Consider the following 22,527-nt stretch of genomic DNA (forward strand, 5'->3'; position numbering starts at 1 on the left):
CCTGTGTTGCTTGGGAATTCTCAGAGAGCCCCCGGGTTTCCAGGATGGAAGCAGGAGGCCCAGGGAGTGCAGGGTGAATTCTGATCAAAAAGTCCCCTGTGGATAAAGCCAGGCTCTGTGCAAGCTGTGCCCTGCTGTGAGCTCACCCAGACCCCACACTCTCTGGTCTCCCAGCCTTGCTTCTACAGGGGCTTCCCGAAGGGTCCACCCTTCCCAGCTTCACCTGCTGAAACCCCATCACTCCTCAGAAGTCTGCCTTCTCTGGGGCCACAGGTGGAGCTCAGAGGGCCCTGGTTACACAGTCAAGGCTGACCCTTCCTCCCCAGCCCCCTGCCTCAGGGCCTTGACTTGGGCTGCCTGAAATCTCCACTTTGGGGTGACACACCTTCTCCTCCAGGAACAAGGCACCTGTGCCCTGCACAGCAGAGTCCTTCTTCCCAAGGATAAAGGAGGCTTCCCCACAAGGTGTCCTTCCTGCATGAAATCACTGGTACATTATTCCTGTGCCCAGCGTGCGGAAGTCCCAAGAGTAAGATCTGGGTTTGACCCATTCCCATGTCCCCAGCACCAGGCCAGGGACTGAAGCAGTGACAGCACCGAGTGGGAAGCAGCCTCTACCTACATGACTTCCTGGTCCCCGGGTAGGCTACCCACTGGGTGTTAGGGGCACCAAAGGGCCGTGACGTCACCTAGAGAGGTCAGAGGTCACTTATACCAGCATCTCTTGGGAAAAGCTTAGATCAGCTAGCCAGAGCCAGGAGTCCAGGTTCACGCCTCAAATGTTTATTGCTACTTCCCCAGACTGTGAAACCTGCTCCCATTCCAGGGAAAATGCCAGAACATCAAACAGCTCCACCTCTTTGCCACCTTAAGGTGACTAGGGAGAGAGATGGGGCATATCCCAGGAGCCTTGGAGTGGGGGGTTTGGGGAGAGACAGAGGTCAGGTTAGGTCTTCAGACTGCAGCACAGGTCTCAGGCCACAAGCACCCGACAGGGCTGGACTGGGCCGAGCGGTTTTCAGTAGTGGTGGATGGGAAAAAAAAAATCTTTGGCAGTGGGTGCCAGGAGCCACGACGGTAATGCAGTACCTGGCGCCCCATGGGCGTGGCTCCGGGGCACTGGGCGGAGTCAGCAGCTGCGCCTCTTCTCACAAATCCAGTTATCTCTCGTATTCCCACAGGGGGCGTCATTCCACAACCCGGAATCCAGCATCATGACACAGTCCTCCTGGCCCCTGGAGTCATTGGGCTCCCCAGTGTTCCAGTGGCTGCGGGGGTTAGACAGGGTGTTGCCGGAGCTTTAGGCGGTGGGCGGACCCGTGATCCGACCCTCTGAGCCCTACCTGCAGTACCCAGCTGACGGCCAGAATTTAACCCCCAGGCTGTTCCTGGGAACTAAATGACCATGCCTAAGACTCTAGCCTCGCATCAAGCAGTTCCTGAAATCAGCCAAAGCTCTTCCCCTAGAGTCTCACCCGTCCCTCTCCACAGTTGTCAGCCGGAAGCCATCCCTCACCTGAAACTGAGCGGGACTCCGTCCACCCACTGGTAGCCTTCAATCCTGCCCCGCCGACGCACGGCCCGCAGGCCCAGCCAGTAACCGTACTTGTATTGCAAATTCCGGCTCAGGAAGCCCTGGAAGGGAAGCCCAGAAGCTGAGCCTGGAGACTCGGCCTTGCCCACTCACGTGCCTGCCACGCCCACTCACGTGAACACGTTTTGCCCATGCATGTGGGCCCACCCCACCCATTCACCTGCCTAATCCCCACTAGTGCCAGCCCCGCCCAATCACGTAGCCCCACCCACTCAAGCGGTCCCACCTATTCACGTGCCAACCCCGCCCACTCACGTGGCCCCGCCTTGCCCACGCCTGTGGCCCCGCCCCACCCACTCACGTGCCCACGCGGGCCACGCCCCCTCGCGAGACTGCCCTCAGCCCTAGGAAAAGCCCCAGCAGCGCACCTGCTCCTCCAGGCCCCCAACAATCACCAGGTGCCCACTGATAAGTGCGCATTGCTGCTGCGCCTGCTCCCACGTGTCCGGCCTCTCGGAGAAAAAGTAGCAGGAGCCCTCGAAGAGGAGCCACTTGTCGGGACACGGCTCGCAGGAGCCTGGGGGGTGGCCACGGTCAGAGAGGCGGCTTGCTCCAGGGCAGTGCGTGCCGCGAGGATGGGGGCAGAGCCGCAGTGGAGACCTGGCTCTGCGGATTTGGGAACCCAACGCCCCACCCCCACCGGCAGGGCCCCACTGGTCTCCTCCCCCGCCTGGCTCACCATTCTGGACCTTGGTGTTGTCCAGTGCCCGGTACAGCTCACTGCGGATGTTCTCGCGGTCCCTGCTCGCTTTAGCCACCTCCTGCGTCACTGCAGAGTCAAGGCCACGGGGATTAGGGCTAGGGGCAGCGGCAAGCAGGGGCAAAGGTCCGAATCCCTGTCTGGGGTCAAGACTAGCTCTTAGGGGTGGATGTCTGGCCCAGCATTCGAACCACTTGTTGGCTTGCCCACATCCTATGTCTGAGCTCAGGTTTGACTGAATTCTGCTTCTGGCTTCTGACTCCAGCTTCTGGCTAAAGCACACCCAGGAGGCAGCAGGCTGAAAGAGGGGGGGCCCTGCCATCCTGGGGTACACCTGGATGGAGTTCCTGGCTCCTGGTTCTAGCTCAGGCCCAGCCCTGGCTGAGGTGGGCATTTGAGGGTTAAACCAGCAAATGGAAGAGCGTTCTCGTTCTCTCTCTCTCTTTCTCTCTCTCCTAACAACAACAAAACCACAGGGAAGAGGTGTTTGGCACACTGGTTAATTCTCTGCTTGGGATGCCTGTATTCCCATATCAGAGTGCCTGGGTTGAATCTTGGCTCTGCTCCTGAATCCAGCTTCCTGCTGATGCACATTCTGGGAGAAAGCAGGTGATGGCTCAAGTGTTTGGGTCCCTGCCACCCACATGGGAGACCTGGATGGAGTTCCAGGCTCCTGGCTTCAGCCTGGCCCAGTCTCAGCTTTAGTATTTAGGGAGTGAACCAGGTGTCTGTGTTAAAAAAAAAAAAATGACATTTAGGGTCCAGGTATGGCTGGTTGGAGTTAGGAGTGACAGCCAAGGTCAGTATTTAATGGTAGGGTCAGGGACCCAGCCTTCACCAGGGCTCAGGGGTCGGGGTCTGGACACACGGCCCTCACCGCGGGTGGTCAGTTCTTTCAGGGCGCTCTCTTGTTCCAACAGCTTGGCCTGGGTAGCCGCCAGCTCCAGGACTGCCTTCTGCAGCTGAGCCTTGTTTTCCTTGCCTAGGAAGGACGGGGGAAGGGGAGGAGAGAAGGGAAGGCCAAGGCTGGGAGCCCGACTTCTGAGACCAGCCCGCCCCGCCCCCACGCGCCTCTTCACTCCCGGCAGCAAACGTCGCCCCCGGCTCACAGCAGCTCCCGCAGGCTCCGACCTCCTTCTTCAAGGTATCCAGCGCCGTCGCGTGCTTGGAGGCTGCAAAGACCCCAGCCCCACGCACTCGCTGGGTCATCCTTCCCCGTCCTGGGGACCGTGGGGATCCCCACACCACCCTATACCGCCCCGACCACCGCCCGGCCCCGGGCGCCGCGGTTCGCACGCACCGTTTGTACTCAGCGCGTCCTGGTGCTGGAGTAGCGCCTCCCGCTCGCTGGAGGCTGCAGAGAGAGGAGCTTGCAGGAGCGCGGCCGGGGATGGGGAGTGCAGGGGGAGGGAGCCGTGGACCCTCCTCTGGCCCTCCCCCGCTCCCCTGTCCCGGGACCCACAGAGAGAGTAGTGCGCACAGGCAGGCACGAGGTGGGGCTCCATGGCAGGGGGTACAGGGGCCCATGAGGGCCATACTGTTCCGGCGCACTCACACTCAGGTCCGCACGCTTACCACAGAAGGCCTAGACATAACCTCTCCTTTCTAAGGGGTCACTCACCCTCGGACAAGAGGACACTCAGGATGAGTGCCCACAGAACTGTGGCCACCAGGACAGCCAAAGCCAGGAAGAAGATTCTGTGTCTCCAGGATGTCCAGCGTCCCCAGTGCCCTGGGAGGACAAAAATGAACTCCTGGGTCCCCTCTCCAGCCTCTAGGGGGACTGAACCCTGGGCACTTGGTCTCCTCCCAGGAAATGGAGGTTCAGAGAGGGTGAGAGACCTGCCTAGGATCACACAGCCACCACATGGCAGAGTTGGAATTTGGAGGCAGGTGCAGCTGGTTCCACGGCACCCAATACCTGGATGACTTTTGCCTTCCCCTCCCCCTCCCCCATCAAACCTGTGACACCTCGGGCAGGAAGAGACCCAAGGCAGAGATTCTTACCCCGGGACACGTCCTCAGACATGCCGTCCCACTTGCTGTACCCGGGGGTGTCCATAGCAATGCACAGGTCCAGCCTGGTGCTGAGATACTAATTTAGCCCCTACTCCTCCCTGACCCCACCCACTCTCCCTTCCTTCCTATTTCCTTAGCCTAATTCTCGGCAGTAGGAGCTAACCAATCATAGCACCAGGCCCTAGAAGGGCTGGGAAAGGGGGAGGGCATGGGAGGTGGAGGGGACGGTCTCAGCCTTCCTGTCCTGGGAGTTGCAGCTATACCCCTTAGGTGGTCGCTGGCAGCTTCTCTTTGGAGTTTGGGCCTTATTTCCTGTGGACATGGGGTTGGCTCCCAGCCAAGAGGCATGCGCAGAACCCAGCCAAGTTCTGACACCTGCTGGGTCCCAAGAAAGTCCCCTCCCCCAAACCAGCTCAGCTTCCCTTCTTCAGCTCTCCTGCAGCTGCCTGGCAGGGGCGGGATCTTCCGGCCAGAGAGGAGCAGGCACTTGTTGGGGGTGATCAGCGTGGCTGTTGGACACCAGGACTGGGTGGAGGGGGCGTAGGTAGCCTCTAGAAGCTTCAGTTTTCTGTGACATGAAAAAGGGGCAAAGGGACACTGTGATAAAGAAATGAGGTGGAGCCGGCACTGTGGCACAGCGGGTTAATGCCCTGGCCTGAAGCGCTGGCATCCCATATGGGCGCTGGTTCTAGTCCCGGCTGCTCCTCTTCCGATCCAGCTCTCTGCTTTGGCCTGGGAAAGCAGTACAAGATGGGCCAGGTCCTTGGGCCCCTGCACCTGCTCAGGAGACCAGGAGGAAGCTCCTGGCCCCTGGCTCTGGATCGGCGCACCTCCAGCCATTGCGGCCATCTGGGGAATGAACCATCGGATGGAAGACCTCTCTCTCTGCCTCTCCTCCCTCTGTGTAACTCTGACTTTCAAATAAATAAATAAATCTTTATTAAAAAAAAGATAAAGAAACTAGGTTATGCTCATCCAACCTTGCACGGTCTTAGGCACATAAAAAACAACGTTCATACGTTCTCTCGACAAGTAAGATTACAAAAATATCATAGAAAAATGGAATGAAAAGAGAGGTTTTAGGGGGTGCAAAAGAATACTAAAATCCTTACAGAGTTGGTTCCCAATATGCCTTTTCCATCAATGTTTTCTTAAAGATTGGTTTATTTGAAAGGCAGTTATAGAACAAGAGCGACAGAGAGGAGACAGAGATCTTCCATCCACTGGTTCACTCCTCAAATGGTTGTAATGGGCCAAGTGGAAGCCAGGAGCCAGGAGCTTAATCTGGGTCTCCCAAGTGGGTGCAGGGGCCCAAGCACTTGGGCCATCTTCCACTGCTTTCCCAGGTGCATTAGCAGGGAGCTGGATGGGAAATGGAGCAGGGGAGACTCGAACCGGCACCCATATGGGATGCCACAGGCAGCGGCTTAACCCACTGTACCACAATGCCAGCCCCTCCATGAATGTTCTGAAGACCTCTTGTGAACACTGTAATATATTCCACATTGATCTGGAAACTGGCGCTACCTCAATGTTCAAAATTAGCAGATTTTAACAGATTTCCTCCTCCTCATTGCCAACATTTTTGTGCCACTTGGCACTACAGTCAAAAAATACGTTGTCACGTGTGGTGTTCTCAACCAGGGGCAATGATGCCTACCGAGGGATATTTGGAAATGTCTGGAGATGTTTGTGTTGTCAGATTGGAGGGAGGAAAAAAGGGGGAGGGAGAGAGAGCGAGCTAGCAAGGAAGCGGGAGCCAGTTGTAGACTGTAGCTTCTGCTTCAAACCCCGCAATGCAAAAGACTGCCTCCCACCCTTGGTGAGGAATAATCCAGTTCTAAATGTTCTCAGTGCCAAGAGTAAAAATGCTAATAAAGTCCAAAGGACCTCCAAAAATTTTGCGGAAAATGGAATTTAAAAATAATCTGGGGATAGGTGTTTGGTGCAGTGGTTAAGACAGCATTTGGCATGCCCACATCTGAGACCTGGCTCCACTTCCCTTTCCAGCTTCCTGCTAATGCACACCCTGGAAGGCAGCAATGATGGCTCAAGTACTTGGATCCCTGCTGCCCATGTGGGAGACGCAGATTGGATTCTGGGCTCCTGGCTTCAGCCTAGCCAATTGGGGAGTGAACCAGTGGATGGAAGACCTCTCTCTCTCCCTCCCTCTCTCTCTCTTTCTCTCTCTCTCTCTCTCTCTTTCTCTTTCTCTCTCCTCTGCCTCTCCTCTGTGTAACTCTAACTTTCAAATAAACAAATAAATATTAAAAAAAAAATCCAAAGGGGGAGCTTCAAAAAGTTCACGGAAAAGGCATAGGCTGAAAAAAATCAATGAATGGATTTCAGTTTTTTGCACCACAGTAAACTGCTCTTTTCATTGCGTTTTCCGCAAACATCTTGAGGTATCCTTGCAGTGTATTTCATAAGTCCTAAGTGCTGTGAAGAAAGAATACATGAAAGGGAGAGAAAGTCCAGCAGGATAAATGGCGTGGCAGGGTGGTTATGGTGAGTCCCCTCTGAAACCCATGCTGGAGTCTGTTTGTTTATTTGTTTGCTTTATCTTTTTGTGTTGAAGCACAGAGAGATCTTCCATCTGCTGGTCCACTCCCCAAGTACCCACAACAACAGGGGGCTGCGCCAGGCTGAAGCCAGAAGCCAGGAACTCTGTCCAGGTCTCTCATGTGGGTGGCAGGAGCCCAAGCACTTGGGCCAGCTCTGCTGCCTTCCCAGGCACAGTTAGCAGGGAGCTGGATCAGAAGTGGAGCAGCCAGGACTCAAAGCAGGCACTCTGATCCGGATGTGGGGATCACAAGCAGCAGTGGAACTCGAGTGCCAGGTGATCCCCCACTGTGCCATCACAGGAAGGTGGAAACCTGAGCCCACGGTGATGTGCAGAGGTGGGACCTCGGGGAGGTGAGTAGGACTCAAGGTCAAGGTCATCAGGGTGGAGCCCCACGAGTGAATCCTGGAGCCTTTGAAAGAAGCGGGAGAGACCAGAAGAGATGCAGACAGAGAGACACAGACACACAGATACACATATAGACACACACAGAACATACATAGAAACACACACACAGACATGCACACACGTGTATTCCATGTGTCTCTCGCTCTGTGGTTTCCTGTGCCCCCTTGCTGCACTCTCCCAGCAAGAAGCCACCAGGAGAGGTGGCTGCTTGACCTTCAACCTGATGAACTGTGAGCCCAGACAGATCCAAGGTGGGTGGCGGAGTTGCTCATTTTTTGTTGCTTTTTTTTTGTGATTTTTTAAAAAAGATTCATTTATTTACTTGAAAGAGTTCCACAGAGAAGGAGAGGCAGAGAGAGAGAGGTCCTCCATCCGGTGGTTCACTCCCCAGATGGTTACAACCGCAGGAGCTGTGCTGATCCAAAGCCAGGAGCTTCTTCCGGGTCTCCCACTTGGGGTGCAGGGGCCCAAGGACTCGGGCTATCCTCTACTGCTTTCCCAGGCCATAGCAAAGAGCTGGATCGGAAGTGGAGCAGCCAGAACTAGAACCGGCACACACACGGGATGCTGGCAGTAGAGGCTGCAGCTTCACCCACAGTGGCACAGCGCCGGCCCCTTGTGAATCATGTTTACTCTTGTTCACGAGAGCTCTCATGCCTGGTCAGCTCTAACTATTAAACAGAGAACACATGACTCACTCCATTTTTTTAAAGCACAGTAAGTGCAGAATTGGGGAAATTAGCACCGGCCAGTTGCCTGATATTGCAGTGGCGAAGATAAAGCTCTGGTTTGCAGTATTTCTCCAGGGCAGATATAAGACAAGGAACATGCCCTATGGAGTAACTCCCCAGCCTCAAGAAGCAGGCTGCAAGCCCTGTGAGGCGCTGGCCAGGGCTGGATGACCCAGCAGATGCGGGGCAGGGTGGGGGAATTCCCCAAAACTCTATGCAAAAGTGGATTTTTCAATTTATTTCATTTATTTGAAAGGCAGAGCGCTCTTCCATCCACTGATTCGGGCCTCCAAGTGCCCACATCAGCTGGAGCTGGATAAAGCCAGGAGCTGGGAGCTCCATCCGGGTCTCCCATGTGGATGGCAGGGACTCCACTACTTGAACCATCACTGCTGCCTCCCAGAATGCACTTCAGCAGGGAGCTGCAGTCAGAAGCAAAGCCAGGACTCAAGCCCAGGCAGTCTGAGAGGGGCTGCAGGTGCCCCAGTGGCATCTCAGCTGCTACACCTGATGCCCATCCCTGGCATTTACTCTTTTTTTTTTTTTTTTTTTTGACAGGCAGAGTTAGACAGTGAGAGAGAGAGAGACGGAGAGAAAGGTTTTCCTTTTTCCGTTGGTTCACCCCACAAGTGGCCGCTACAGCCGGTGTGTTGTGGCCGGCGTGCTGCACCAATCCAAAGCCAGGAGCCAGGTGCTCCCTCCTGGTCTCCCATGCGGGTGCAGGGCCCAAGCACTCGGGCCATCCTCCACTACACTCCCAGGCCACAGCAGAGAGCTGGACTGGAAGAGGAGCAACCGGGACAGAATCCGGTGCCCCAACCGGGACTAGAACCCAGGGTGCTGGCGCCGCAGGCAGAGGATTAGCCTAGTGAGCTGTGGCGCCGGGTGGTATTTACTCTTAAAGTGTACATGCTAACATAGCAGCACAAGCACTGCAGTGAAGAATCAAGGGAGGGGCCGGTGCAGCAGCGGGGCGGGTAAAGTCGCCGCCTGCAGTGCCCGCATCCCATAAAGGTGCCAGTTCAAGTTCCGGCTGCTCCACTTCTGATTCAGCTCTCTGCTGTGGCCTGGGAAAGAAGTAGAAGATGGTCCAGGTCCTTGGGCCCCTGCACCCATGTGGGAGACCCGGAAGAAGCTCCTGACTCCTGGCTTCAGATCAATGCAGCTCTGGCTGTTGTGGCCATCTGGGGAGTGAACCAGTGGATGGAAGACCTCTCTTTGTAACTCTTTCAAATAAATAATAAATAAACCTTAAAAAAAAAAAAAACCCATATGGGAGACCTCGATTGAGTTCCTGGCTCTGGCTTTGGCCTGGTCCATCTCTGGTGCCCCCAGCACTTTGGGAGTGGGCCAGCAAATAGAATCAATCAATCTCTGTCTCTCTCTCTCTGCTTCTGAAATAATGTCTTAATTTTTTTAAGATTTATGTATTTTGAAAATAAGAATTGCAGAGAGAGAAGAGAGACAGAAAGAGGGAGAAAGAGAGAGAGAGAGCAAGAGAGAGAGAAAGAGGGGGAGAGAAAGAGAGAATCTTCCATCCACTGGTTCACTCCCCAGGTGGCTGCAATAGCCAGCACTGGACCATGCCAAAGCCAGGAGCCAGGAGCTTCATTTAGGTCTCCCACAGGGGTTCAAACACTTGGGCCATCATCCACTGTCTTCCCAGATACGGTAGCTGGATGGGAAGTGGAGTGGCCAGGACATGAACTGACACTCTGCTATGCGATGCAGCAGTCCCAAGCAGCAGCTGAAACTACTGTCTCACAATACCCACCCCTTATTCTCAAATTTATGTGAAAGAGTAAATATTTTATGAATTGTCAGTTTTTTTAAAAAAAGATTTATTTGTTTAGTTGAAAAGCAAAGTTATAGAGAGGCAGAGGCAAAGGCAGAGAGAGAGGTCTTCCATCCGCTGGTTCACTTCCCAGACGGCTGCAACGGCCAGAGTTGGGTCGATCTGAAGCCAGGAGCTTCCTCCAGTTCTCCCACGCAGGTGCAGGGGCCCAAGGACTTGGGGCCGTCTTCCACTGCTTTCCTAGGCCATAGCAGAGAGCTGGATTGGAAGTGGAGCAGCCGGGACTCGTAGTTGGGATGCCAGCACTGCAGGCAGCAGCTTCACCCGCTATGCCACACGACCAACCCCTGTCCATCAGTTTTGAGGGGAAAAAAATCAATATAGGGAGAACCCTCCCATGACATAGTACATGAAATTATAGTAAAACATGAACTGAAACTTAAACGAAGGAATTGAGAGCAGAATGTGGTGCAGGTGAAGTGGAGGCGAGCAAACGGAAGAGAAAGCCCCTGCCACGACCAGGTTATAGCCTGAGGTTGGGAAAACAGACTCACACGACGGAGAGAGAAATAAGTCGGACCCTTCCTGACCCCGTGCTCACGGAGTTGGGCTTGGGATGGATCACGGAGAGAAAGGTGGGAGGCAAAATTGTTAGGCTCATGGAAGAAAATGTAGACAAATATCCCTGTGGCCCACAGTTGTAGGAAAACTTGTAGAGGTTGATCCCAACACAAAGGAGAAGAAAATAGGCATTTGGCTGTATCAAAATGATGACTGTCAAGCCAAGGACATTATAGATACAATTAACACATGGGTAGCAGACTGGACGGAGGTGCTTGCCATGTCTATAATGAAAAGGTAACTCTGTCTCTTTCTCATTCTCTGCCTCTATGTGTAACTCTGACTTTCAAATAAATACATAAATCTTAAAAAAAGGCGGGGGGGGGGGCAGTGCTGTGGCATAATGGGTAGAGCCGCTGTCTGCAGTGCTGGCATCCCATAGGGGTGCCGATTCGAGTCCCGGCTGCTCCACTTCCAATCCAGCTCTCTGCTATGGCCTAGGAAAGCAGAAGATGGCCCAAGTCCTTGGGCCACTGTACCCACGTGGGATACCTGGAAGAAGTTCCTGCCTCCTGGCTTCAGATCAGCACAGCCCCCGCCATTGCGGCCAACTGGGGAGCAAACCAGCAGATGGAAGACCACCCCCTCAGTGTAACTCTAACTCTCAAATAAATAAATAAATCTTTTTTAAAAAAGTGACTGATTTCTAGGATATCAACAGTACTTCTGCAGGACCAGCTGTTTGTCACCGCAGTTGGGACAACACTTGAGATGCCCATGTCCCATATCAGAGAGCCCGGGTTCAAGTCCCAGCTCTGCTCCTGATTCCAGCTGCCTGCTGGTGCACACCCTGGGAGGCAGCAGTGAAGTCTCAAGTGCTTAGCTCCCTGCCACCCACAGGGGAGACCTGGATGGAGCTCCTGGCTCCAGTCTAGTTCAGTTCAGGCTGCTGCAGTCATTTAGGGAGTCAATCAGAAGATAGAACACATCTCTCCCTCCTCTCTCTCTCCCCCCTCTGCCTTTCAAATAAATATTTATGTCCCCATAAAAACAACACAAAAAAATCAACAGAAAAATAGGTCAACAGTAAGAAAAAAAGCCATTCACTGAGGAAAAGCTTAAACTGATTAGTAATTCTTAAAATAGTAATGAGATTCCACCCTCTACGGATTAAAATGCAAATATTCAAAAGCAGACTGTCCCTTGTTGAGGCCTGCTCACAGCCAGATGAGGGTGCTATTCAGTCCAGTGTTTTCTTTCTTTTTTCTATTTTCTTTTAAAGATTTATTTATTTATTTGGAAGTCAGAGTTACACAGAGAGAGGAGAGGCAGAGAGAGAGAGAGAGAGAGAGAGAGAGAGAGAGAGGTCTTCCATCCAATGGTTCACTCCCCAGTTGGCTGCAATGGCCAGAGCTGTGCTGATCCGAAGCCAGGAGCCAGGAGCTTCCTCCGAGTCTCCCACGCAGGTGCAGTGGCCCAAGGACTTGGGCCATCTTCCACTGCTTTCCCAGGCCACAGCGGAGAGCTGGATGGGAAGTGGAGCAGTCAGGTCTCGAACCGGTGCCCATATGGGATGCCGGTGCTTCAGGCCAGGGTGTTAACCACTGTGCCATAGTGCTGGCCCCTCTTTCTTTTTTTAAGATTTATTTATTTATTTGAAAGGCAGAGTTACAGAGAGGCAGAGGCAAAGAGATAGAGAGAGATCTTCCATCCGCTGGTTCACTTCCCAGATGGCCACAACAGTTGGAACTGTGCTGATCTGAAGCCAGGAGCCAGGAGCTTCTTCCCAGTCTCCCACGCCAGTGCAGGGGCCCAAGCACTCGGGCCATCTTCCACTGCTTTCCCAGGCCACAGCAGGGAGCTGGATTGGAAGTGGAGCAGCCAGGACTCGAACCAACATCTATATGGGATGCTGGCACTGCAGGCGGCTGGACCAGTGTTTTCTGAAATACATCTGCAGCTAGGTAGTGAAATGAGGATCCCCTATCCTGAAAACAGATACATCGTCAAGCCTCCCAGACTGGAAGGATGTTCACCACAGTGTTGTTTATAGCAGCAGAGTAAAGCAAACCAGTATGCAAAACTTGGAATGGACACATTTTGAAACAAATGAATCCTAAGCTGTAACATGCTGGATTTCGGTCACCTAGAGTGAGGAGTAGAAATGAGTTGAGGGGGGTCTGTGCTGTGGCATAGTGAGCTAAGCCTCTGCCTGCAGTGCCGGCATCCCATATGGGCACCAGCTTCTGTCCTGGCTGCTCCACTTCCAATCCAGCTCTCTGCTATGTCCCCAGGAAAGCAGTAGAAGACCCCAAGTGCTTGGGCCCCTGCACCCACATGGGAAACCCAGAACCTCCTGGCTCCTGGCTTCAGCCTGGCCCAGCCCCAGGGGAGTGAGCCAGCAGATGGAAGACCTTTCTGTCCATCTCTCTTTCTCTCTCTAACTCTATCTCTCAAATAAATAAATAATTTTTAAAAAAGTTGAAAAGCTGCCGGCGCCGCGGCTCACTAGGCTAATCCTCCGCCTAGCGGCGCCGGCACACCGGGTTCTAGTCCCAGTCGGGGCGCCGGATTCTGTCCCGGTTGCACCTCTTCCAGGCCAGCCCTCTGCTGTGGCCAGGGAGTGCAGTGGAGGATGGCCCAGGTGCTTGGGCCCTGCACCCCATGGGAGACCAGGAAAAGCACCTGGCTCCTGGCTCCTGCCATCGGATCAGCGCGGTGCGCCGGCCGCAGTGCGCCAGCCGCGGCGGCCATTGGAGGGTGAACCAACGGCAAAAAGGAAGACCTTTCTCTCTGTCTCTCTCTCTCACTGTCCACTCTGCCTGTCAAAAAAAAAAAAAAAAAAAGTTGAAAAGCAGATAAGCATATATACCCAACGATGCAAATACACACAGCCTCAAGTGTTGTATCAGACCCATCAGGGCCAATGTCCAGGGCACAGAGGCAGGAGGACTGTTAAAGCCCAGCAGTGCTTGAAGGACAATGCACGGTGGAGAAGAGTCATTTTCCCCAAAATGCGATGACCTGAGTCAGCTTCCCAAAAGCGCTTTTCCAAGATGTAAGACCCCTCTCAGCCTCTTCATCAGAAACGGGTTCTGCGTCACCAGGTGCCAGCCGCTGACTTGGCAGGAGGACTGGCCTGCGGGCAGAACTTTCTGGTAGACCACACCCTGGGCTGCACTTCGTAAGAGGAAACGAGAAAATGAGAATTGCACAAGTTTGACCGCAGCCATCAGAATGTATTCTAGGGAAAGAGGATGCAGGGAACTGATTCATCTGCCCGCGTGGGGGGACAGGGGAGAGTGAATTCATTCACGGGGATCCCGGTGGGGGCTGGGCACTGGAGCAGGGCCTTCAAGGCACACACGGACAGTGTTGGCAGAAGAGACGGCACCTGGCACAGCCCAGGCAGAAAGCAAGGATGCCGAAAAGGGTAACCCTACAGCGGGAGCCACCTTGGAGAGCCAGGGTGGAGCTGTCCAGCCCAGGCAGGAATTCGGAAGGCTGCCCATGCCCTGTCCTGCACCCAAAACCTGCTGCAGGGGAATGGAAGTCCCGGGTACGAGGCTGGCCACAGACCACTCACCTTCAGCCTTGGGGCAGGACTGGGAAACGGGGCTGATCGTTGAGGGGCGAGAGTGAGTGAGAAGGCGATGAGGCTGGGAAGGTTGGGAGGCCATGACAACCACAGGTACCTAACTGAGCCTGAAGGACCTGGGAGGGCTTCCTGGAGGAGGTGGTACATGGAGAAGGAGGCAGAATAATTCTAGAGGAGATGAGCGAGTGAAAGAATGTCCCATCAGGACGTGCAAGGTTTGTGCAGAGAGGGAACAGAATTCTCGGGAGAAGCAGAGACGAGTGCGATACTCTGGGGCTGGGGCGTCAGCTAGGGCAGGGTCACACCAGGGGCGCAATGGTCGGGATGTGGGTTGTTCCCACCAAGACGCAGGTTGGAACGAGGGACAGGCATCTGGCGTGGTGGTTAAGACTCCTACATTGCATATCACATGTCCCCTCTCTGCTCTCAATTCCAGCTTCCGGCTCATGCCGACCCTGGGAGGCAGCGGTGATGCCTCAAGTACTTGGGGTCCTGCCACTCACATGGGAGACCTGGATTGAATCCCCGGCTCCCAACTTTGGTGTCACCCGCCCTGGCTGTTGTGGGCATTTGGGATGCTCCATCCACACGGGATGGAGCTCAAGCTCACTCATTCTCTCACCCTCTGTGTGTGTCTGTCTGTCTGTCTCTCTCTCTTTTTAAAGATTTATTTATTTATTATTTGAAAGTCAGAGTTACACAGAGAGGAGAGGCAGAGAGAGAGAGAGAGAGGTCTTCCATCCACTGGTTCACTCCCCAGTTGGTTGCAATGGCTGGAGCTGCGCCGATCCAAAGCCAGGAGCCAGGAGCTTCCTCCGGGTCTCCCATGCAGGTGCAGGGGTCCAAGGACCTGGGCCATCTTCTACTGCTTTCCCAGGCCATAGCAGAGAGCTGGATCGGAAGTGGAGCTTCTGGGTCTCAAACTGGTGCCCATAGGGGATGCCAGCACTTCAGGCCAGGGTGTTAACCTGCTGCGCCACAGCGCCAGCCCCGTCTGTGTCTCTTGATGAAATAAATCAATAAAAAGTTTAAAAGGCCTCTGCTTCCCAGTGTGATGGTGTTCCCGGGTAGTGGAGCCCTTCCCAGCTCATGAAGCCAAGGAGGGCTCCACTCTGAGGAAGGGGCTGGTGACCCTCTCTGGGGACTGCATTAGGTCTCACAGGAGAAAGCTGGGTCTCTAGCAACTGCATTAAGGACCCCAAGAACGGGTTGTTTTGGTTTTGTTTTTAGAAAAGTTTCTTCCAGGCCGGTGCCGCGGCTCACTAGGCTAATCCTCCGCCTAGCGGCGCCAGCACACCGGGTTCTAGTCCCAGTTGGGGCGCCAGATTCTGTCCCGGTTGCCCCTCTTCCAGGCCAGCTCTCTGCTGTGGCCAGGGAGTGCAGTGGAGGATGGCCCAGGTGCTTGGGCCCTGCACCCCATGGGAGACCAGGAAAAGCACCTGGCTCCTGGCTCCTGCCATCGGATCAGCGCGGTGCGCCGGCTGCAGCGCACCAGCCGCAGCGGCCATTGGAGGGTGAACCAACAGCAAAGGAAGACCTTTCTCTCTGTCTCTCTCTCTCTCACTGTCCACTCTGCCTGTCAAAAAATAAAAAAAAAAGTTTCTTCCTTTATAAAACACTAGTGATCTTTAAAATTCTTATTTGAATGGCAGAGAGAGGGGGAGAAAGAGGCCGGCAGACTGGTTCACTCTCCAGATGCTCACAACAGCTGGGACTGGGCAGGGTCAGAGTCAGGAGCTGGGAGCTCCACCCAGGTCTCCCACAAGAGTGACAAGGACCCAGGTACTTGAGCCATCACCTGCTGTCTCCAAGGGTGGGCATAGCAGGAAGCCAGAATTGGAAGCAGGGACAGGACTCCCACCCACACACTCTGATGGGGAAGTGGATGTCCCAGGCATCTTAATCACAGCACAAAACACCCAGCCCCCTTCCCAGCGTCCCAGCTGACTCCAGTTCCATCTACCACAAGCCCCTTATCAGAAGCCAAGTGGGTACTGGTGCCTCGCTCTTGGACCGAATGCAGAATAAACCCCCTTTCTTTAGAAACCGCAGGTTATCTTGTTACAGCAATGCCCAGATGGACTACTAAGACAAGGTGGAAGTCACAGGAGCCAGTCCCACGGTCCCCAAGGACAGGGCCACCCCTGTCCCCAGTCCCTCAGTAGGTGGGAGACTCAGGAGAACCCCTGAAACCCAGCTCAGTGCAAAAAGGATGTCATGGTTTGGTGCTTGCTGTGAATGGCACCTTTCCTTTTTTTATAATGAAAGATATCAAGCACATTGTTATGCAGAAAGAAAAAAAAAGAAGTGGATTCATTCTACTCTGCTTTACCAAGTTTTGACATCTGCACACATTTCAGATCCTCTTCAAGTACATAAATCACAAACCAACAGGGTGCACATCCTGTGGACCCCTGTGTGGTCTTATTTCCAATTTTCCTTCTCCGAGACAGCTGCTCCCCCAAATTTGCTGGGGTTCATATTTGAAAAATGCTTAGATTGTGTGTGTACCCATGAGTTGTTTTGCACACTGGGGAGCTTTATAAAAACATGCTCACGTGGTCAATATCCTTCCTCAACTTGTTATTGTCCCTTCCAGGTTACAATGTGACCTTTATCTACTCAACACACATCTTTCACATGAAAAAGAAAAGATAAACACAAGAACACCCATGCCTACTAAACAAAAAAACAGGATCCAGCTTCCTTAATTTGATAACAGGCCACTTGCAGAAACTTTAAGAAATGTTTTCCTTAATAATGACATGTGAGGGGCCGGCGCCGTGGCTCACTTGGTTAATCCTCCGCCTGCAGCGCTGGCATCCCATATAGGCGCTGGGTTCTAGTCCTGGTTGCTCCTCTTCCAGTCCAGCTCTCTGCTGTGGCCCGGGAAGACAGTGGAGGATGGCCCAAATGTTTGGGCCCCTGCACCCGCGTGGGATACCAGGAGGAAGCACCTGGCTCCTGGCTTCGGATCGGCGTAGCTCCAGCCATAGCGATCATTTTGGGGGTGAACCAACGGAAGGAAAACCTTTTTCTCTGTCTCTCTCTCACTGTCTAACTCTATCTATCAAATAAATAAATATATATATATAAAGACATGTGGGCCGGCGCCGCGGCTCACTAGGCTAATCGTCCGCCTAGCGGCGCCGGCACACCGGGTTCTAGTCCCGGTTGGGGCGCCGGATTCTGTCCCGGTTGCCCCTCTTCCAGGACAGCTCTCTGCTGTGGCCAGGGAGTGCAGTGGAGGATGGCCCAGGAGCTTGGGCCCTGCACCCCATGGGAGACCAGGAAAAGCACCTGGCTCCTGGCTCCTGGCTCCTGCCATCGGATCAGCGCGGTGCGCCGGCCACAGCACGCCGACCGCGGCGGCCATTGGAGGGTGAACCAACGGCAAAGGAAGACCTTTCTCTCTGTCTCTCTCTCTCACTGTCCACTCTGCCTGTCAAAAAAAAAAAAAAGACATGTGAAAAATATTTTTGGTAAAAATCAAGAACAAAATGAAGATGCCTACATGGGTGGACATTGATTTGTGTCCCCAAAAAAGGTATGTGGAGGCCAGCCCTGACCTCTGCTGCCTGTAAAGGTGACCTCATTTGGAAAGATGAAAGGTGGTCCAGAAAGGTCACAGAAAATGGAATTAAAAGATAATTTCACTTTGGGGCAAAAATATTTTCAGATCTATGCATGTCATAATACATATTTTTCATAAGCTGTCTTCAAAGATTCATTTATTCACGTGAAAGGCAAAGTAACAGAGAGGAAGGGAGGGGCGGGAGGGAGGGAGGGAAGAGGGGGAGAGAGAGGGAGAGAGGGAGAGAAACGGAGAGAGAGTGAGAGAAAGAGAGAGAGACCAAGACCAATGGAAATTTGCTGGTTCACGCTCCAGATGGCTGCAACAGCCAGGGCTGAGCCAGACTGAAGCCAGGAGCCAAGAACTCCACCTGGGTCTCTCACCTAGATGGCAGGAGCCCAAGCACTTGGGCCATCTTTCCGGGCCTTCCCAGGCACATTAGCAGAGGTAGATCAGAAGTGGAGCAGCCGGCCGGCGCCACGCCTCAACAGGCTAATCCTCCGCCTTGCAGCACCGGCACATCGGGTTCTAGTCCCGGTCGGGGCGCCGGATTCTGTCCTGGTTGCCCCTCTTCCAGGCCAGCTCTCTGCTGTGGCCAGGGAGTGCAGTGGAGGATGGTCCAAGTGCTTGGACCCTGCACCCCATGGGAGACCAGGAGAAGCACCTGGCTCCTGCCATCGGATCAGCGCGGTGCGCCGGCTGCAGCGGCCATTGGAGAGTGAACCAATGGCAAAGACCTTTCTCTCTCTCTCTCTCTCACTGTCCACTCTGTCAAAAAAATAAATTAATTTAAAAAAAAGGAAGTGGAGCAGCCAAGACTCAAATCAGTGTTCATACGGGATGCCAGCGGCATGGGTGGCTTAGCCTGCTGCACCACAACACCAGCCCCTTTCAGGAACTCTTTGAAGACAGCGTGTGCACAGATTTCAGAACTTTTCATGCAAAAACAAATGAAAGTTTTATTAATTTTTACAGTTATTTACTTGAGAGGAGGAGAGGCAGAGAGATCTCCATCTCCTGGGTCACTCCCCCAAATGCTCGAATGGCCAGGGCTGGGCCCAGCCAAAGCCAGGAGCTGGAAACTCAATCCAGATCTCCCACATGGACGGCAGGCACCCCAGCACCCGAGCCATCACCTCTGCTTCTTAGGGTGTGCATTCGCAGGAAGCTGGATCAGAAGCAGAGGAACCAGGACTGGAATTCAGGCGCTCCAACATGGGATGAAGGCATCCCAAATGGCACTGAACTCCAGTGGCTGGCACTGTGGCGCAGTAGGTTAATCCTGCACCTGAGGTGCCAGCATCTCATATGGGCACCAGTTCGAGTCCTGGCTACTCCTCTTCCAATCCAGCTCTCTGCTGTGGCCTGGGAAAGCAGTAGAAGATGGCCCAAGTCCTTGGGCCTCTGCACCCACATGGGAGACCTGGAAGATGCTCCTGGCTCCTGGTTTTGGATCATCCCAGCTCCAGCCACTGTGGCCATTTGGGAAGTAAACCAGCAGATGGAAGACTCTCTCTCTCTCTCTCTCTCAAATAAATAAATAAAAATCTTTAAAAAAAAAAGCTGGCAGCAAAATTACTCTGTAAAAGGAGAAGTTTTCTTATGTCTTAACAACAAGCATTTGCAAATAAAGGAGAAAACAAGTTCCTTCACAATGCAGCAAAAACTCTAATCACAAGAATACAGAGAATGCTACTACACTTAACTATGATCTAATAAATAGATGCAGCACGAGTTCTTAACAAGAACACTATGTACTTCAAAGAGGTTAATTCGTCCCAAACCAATTTATAAGTCCAATGCCACCCCAAATAGATTCTTTTTTTTTTAAATAATTTATTTTGACAGGCCGAGTGGACAGTGAGAGAGAGACAGAGAGAAAGGTCTTCCTTTGCCGTTGGTTCACCCTCCAATGGCTGCCACTGCCGGCGCGCTGCGGCCGGCGCACGGCGCTGATCTGAAGGCAGGAGCCAGGTGCTTCTCCTGTTCTCCCATGGGGTGCAGGGCCCAAGGACTTGGGCCATCCTCCACTGCACTCCCTGGCCACAGCAGAGAGCTGGCCTGGAAGAGGAGCAACCAGGACAGAATCCGGCGCCCCGACCGGGACTAGAACCCGGTGTGCCGGTGCTGCAAGGCGGAGGATTAGCCTAGTGAGCCACAGCACCACACCCAAATAGGTTCTTTGACAGAGACTTTGTGTTCAGATATGCATAACAGAGTTGACCATTTTAAACATTCAGAGTGTTCAATTCAGTGCCATTAAGTACATTCACGTCAAGGTGGGTATTTGGTGCCCTGATTACGCCACTGCTTGAGACACCCACATCCCACATCAGAGGGCCTGGGTTCGAGTCGCAGCTCTGCTCTAATTCCAGATTGCTGCTAAGACAGACTTTGGTGGGACTGGCACTATGGCGTAGTGGGTAAAACCTCCTCCTGAAATTCCGGCATCCCATATGGATTCTGATTCATATCCTGGCTGCTCTTTTTCCAATCCAGCTCTCTGCTATGGCCTGGGAAAACAGCAGAAGATGGCCCAAGTGCTCAGGCCCCTGCACCCACATGGGAGACCTGGAAGAAGCTCCTGGATCCTGGCTCCAGCTATTATGGCTATTTGGGTAGTGAACCAATGGATGGAAGATCTATCTATCCCCCTCTCTCTCTGTAACTCTACTTCTCAAATAGATAAATCTTTAAAAAAAATTAACTTGCATCTGCTGGTATATGATGAAGAATACAACTCAGAACAGTCCAAGGGGACAGGTGCACCAGACATGAGATGACATGGAGGGGACATTGTGGAGTTGCCACGCTCACAGAAGGTACATCACACACACAGCACCTGTATGCGCTCACCCACCCAGGACCCCTCAAATCTCACTTGTCAAGCTGGTGTTGTGGGTTAAGCTGCTACTTGCAGTGCCCAGCAGCCTCTATTGGAGCCCTGGTTCGAGTCCAGGCTGTTTCATTTCCAATCCAGCTTCCTGCTAATGCACCTGAGAGACAGTCATTAATGGCTGAAGTGCTTGGGCCCTTGTCACCAACATGGGAGGCTGGGAGGGAGTTCCAGGCTCCTGGCTTCAGCCTGGTCCAGTCCTGGTTGTTGTAGCCATTTGAGGAGTGAATGAGTGGATGGAAGATCTCTCTCTCCATCTCTGTCACTCTGCTTTTCAAATAAATCTTTCTCTCTCTTTTTAAGGGTGTTTATAGAATACAATCTCCAATGAGCCATCACCTATTTGGTCTCTCTGGTGATCAGGCCATTCTGAGGCCATCTAGGGGTTCATTCACATAAACCCAGGTGTGGTCAAAGGCACCCCCATCACTCCGAAATTAGGACAGACACCACCGACCCAATAGATTCTCCCACACAGGAGTTGCCCCTCCAAGCTGTCCCATACTGAGCCAAGACAGCCAGACTTTCATTCACTTGCACCTAGGTAAGCTGTGCCAGGAAGGGGCCTGACTATGAGAGAGGCAGCTCCATGACAATGAAATCTCTCTCCAAAGCAGCAGACAAGGTGATGGCTGCCTGCCAGCAGAACTCCTAGCCACGGGGACACCGTGTCCTTCCTTGAAGGATGTGAGGGTCGGGCACTGAGGCACAGCCACCTGACCTGCTGCTTGGGGCAGCAGCGTCCCATATCAGAGCATCTGGTTCAAGTCCCAGCTCCTCCACTTCCCATCCAGCTCTTTGCTCGTGCACACCCTAGGAGGCAGCAGGCCTTAGCTCAGGGGCTTGGCCCCCTGCTGTCCACAGAGGAGACCTGGATTGAGTCCCCAGCTCCTGGCTTTGACCTGGCCCAGCTCTGGCTGTTGTGAGCATTTGGTGGAGTGAACCGGTTCAGCGTTTATAATGAAAAACTTAAAGAAAAAGAGTAGCCACTCTAGAGCCAGCAAGGGAGGAGGGAGCTGGGGTGCTTACACCCCAACTCTCAGGAGGCACTGGAATTAATTCCCTGTCAAATGAGCTCCAGAAACCAGAGAAAGGGTGCAGGGCACGGTTACAGGGACGCAGTGCAGGGATGAGGGCCGCAGGAGGCACAGCAGGTGCACGGGGCAGTCCCTGAGCTGAACCCAACGCAGGAAGCCCCCGAAGCCGCCCCACATCCGCTCTCCAAGGGTGTGCCAGGACCACAACCTGGAAGCCAGGGGGCGGGGATGGCCGCGCCGCGTCAGAGGCAGCCAGAACCCCGCTGTGCCCGTTGGAGACGCAGCACCAGACGATTTCAATCCTGGCGGGTGGACGAGGCAGCCCGGGAGGCGCCGTCTTCCGTCCTGGCGCAGGCGGCTGCGGCTCCGCGGCTTGCACACCTGGAGTCTTTCCAGCCGTGGCCTCTGAACTCCCCTCTGACGTGGGTGGGCTCCCCGGGGTTCCGAAGCCTGGCGAAGCTGCGCAGCCCGGCCCGGAGCGGAGCGAGAGCCTCCGCCCCGCCCTCCCGCAGCGGGACCCAGGGCGAGACGCGCGTGGGAAGCGGGATTCCAAGGCAGCTTCGTTTAGGCGTAAACACTCACAGTGCAAGGAGGAAACGAAGCCTGGATTTCGGTCGTCTTTTGTGCATCTCTGGATTCTGTGTCCCACGAGCGTTTTGCAGCCACGTTCCCTGCTGTTGTGAACCTGACGACGGGACGGCAGTCATGCGCATCGCTGCTGGGCGGGCCGGGTTCTGGGCAGCTCAATCACCTGGCCTTTCCTCTCCTAGCCAGCCCTGGGGAGAAGCCCTCCCACCTGGGGGCGTGGTTCAACATATAAGTCAATCAACGTAGAGGTCACGCCCCCAGCCGCCATACTGGTTCTTTCTCTGGAGGCCATAGTACACCTGCCTGGATTAGGAGCCCGACAAGCCCCTGTGGACCAGAGAAAGGGTTTGGACTCATGACCCTGCCTGGCCCTTTTTTCCCCCACGGACACCATCACAAAGCTCATGCCCACCCCCCACAGCCACCACCTAAAGTGCACCCTGGTGTTTCCCTGTTTGTGCCC

At 53.9% G+C, this 22,527-nt stretch overlaps 1 protein-coding gene across 2 annotated transcripts; it reads right to left on the reverse strand.

Annotated features, from left to right (window-relative positions):
* Nucleotides 1-767: 767 nt before the first annotated feature.
* Nucleotides 768-22,266, reverse strand: CLEC4G (C-type lectin domain family 4 member G). Of its 2 annotated transcripts, XM_008249153.5 has the most exons (10): nt 22,059-22,266; nt 4,577-4,881; nt 3,916-4,026; nt 3,595-3,648; nt 3,404-3,466; nt 3,172-3,276; nt 2,274-2,363; nt 1,963-2,111; nt 1,517-1,635; nt 768-1,268 (listed from the first exon to the last, which is right to left on the reverse strand). In XM_008249153.5, the coding sequence occupies exons 1-10, from the start codon at nt 22,187-22,189 to the stop codon at nt 1,130-1,132; spliced, it is 1,266 nt and encodes a 421-aa protein (XP_008247375.5). In that variant the 5' UTR covers nt 22,190-22,266; the 3' UTR covers nt 768-1,129. The 2 variants fall into 2 exon arrangements, with proteins under 2 accessions (XP_008247375.5, XP_008247378.1); XM_008249156.5 differs by lacking the exon at nt 22,059-22,266 and having other exon boundaries at nt 4,302-4,719.
* Between the last annotated feature and the right edge of the window lie 261 nt (nt 22,267-22,527).

The sequence above is a fragment of the Oryctolagus cuniculus genome, chromosome 16 (assembly GCF_051225735.1).
Source record: "Oryctolagus cuniculus isolate XC-2025 breed Fujian yellow rabbit chromosome 16, ASM5122573v1, whole genome shotgun sequence".
NCBI lineage: Eukaryota > Metazoa > Chordata > Mammalia > Lagomorpha > Leporidae > Oryctolagus > Oryctolagus cuniculus.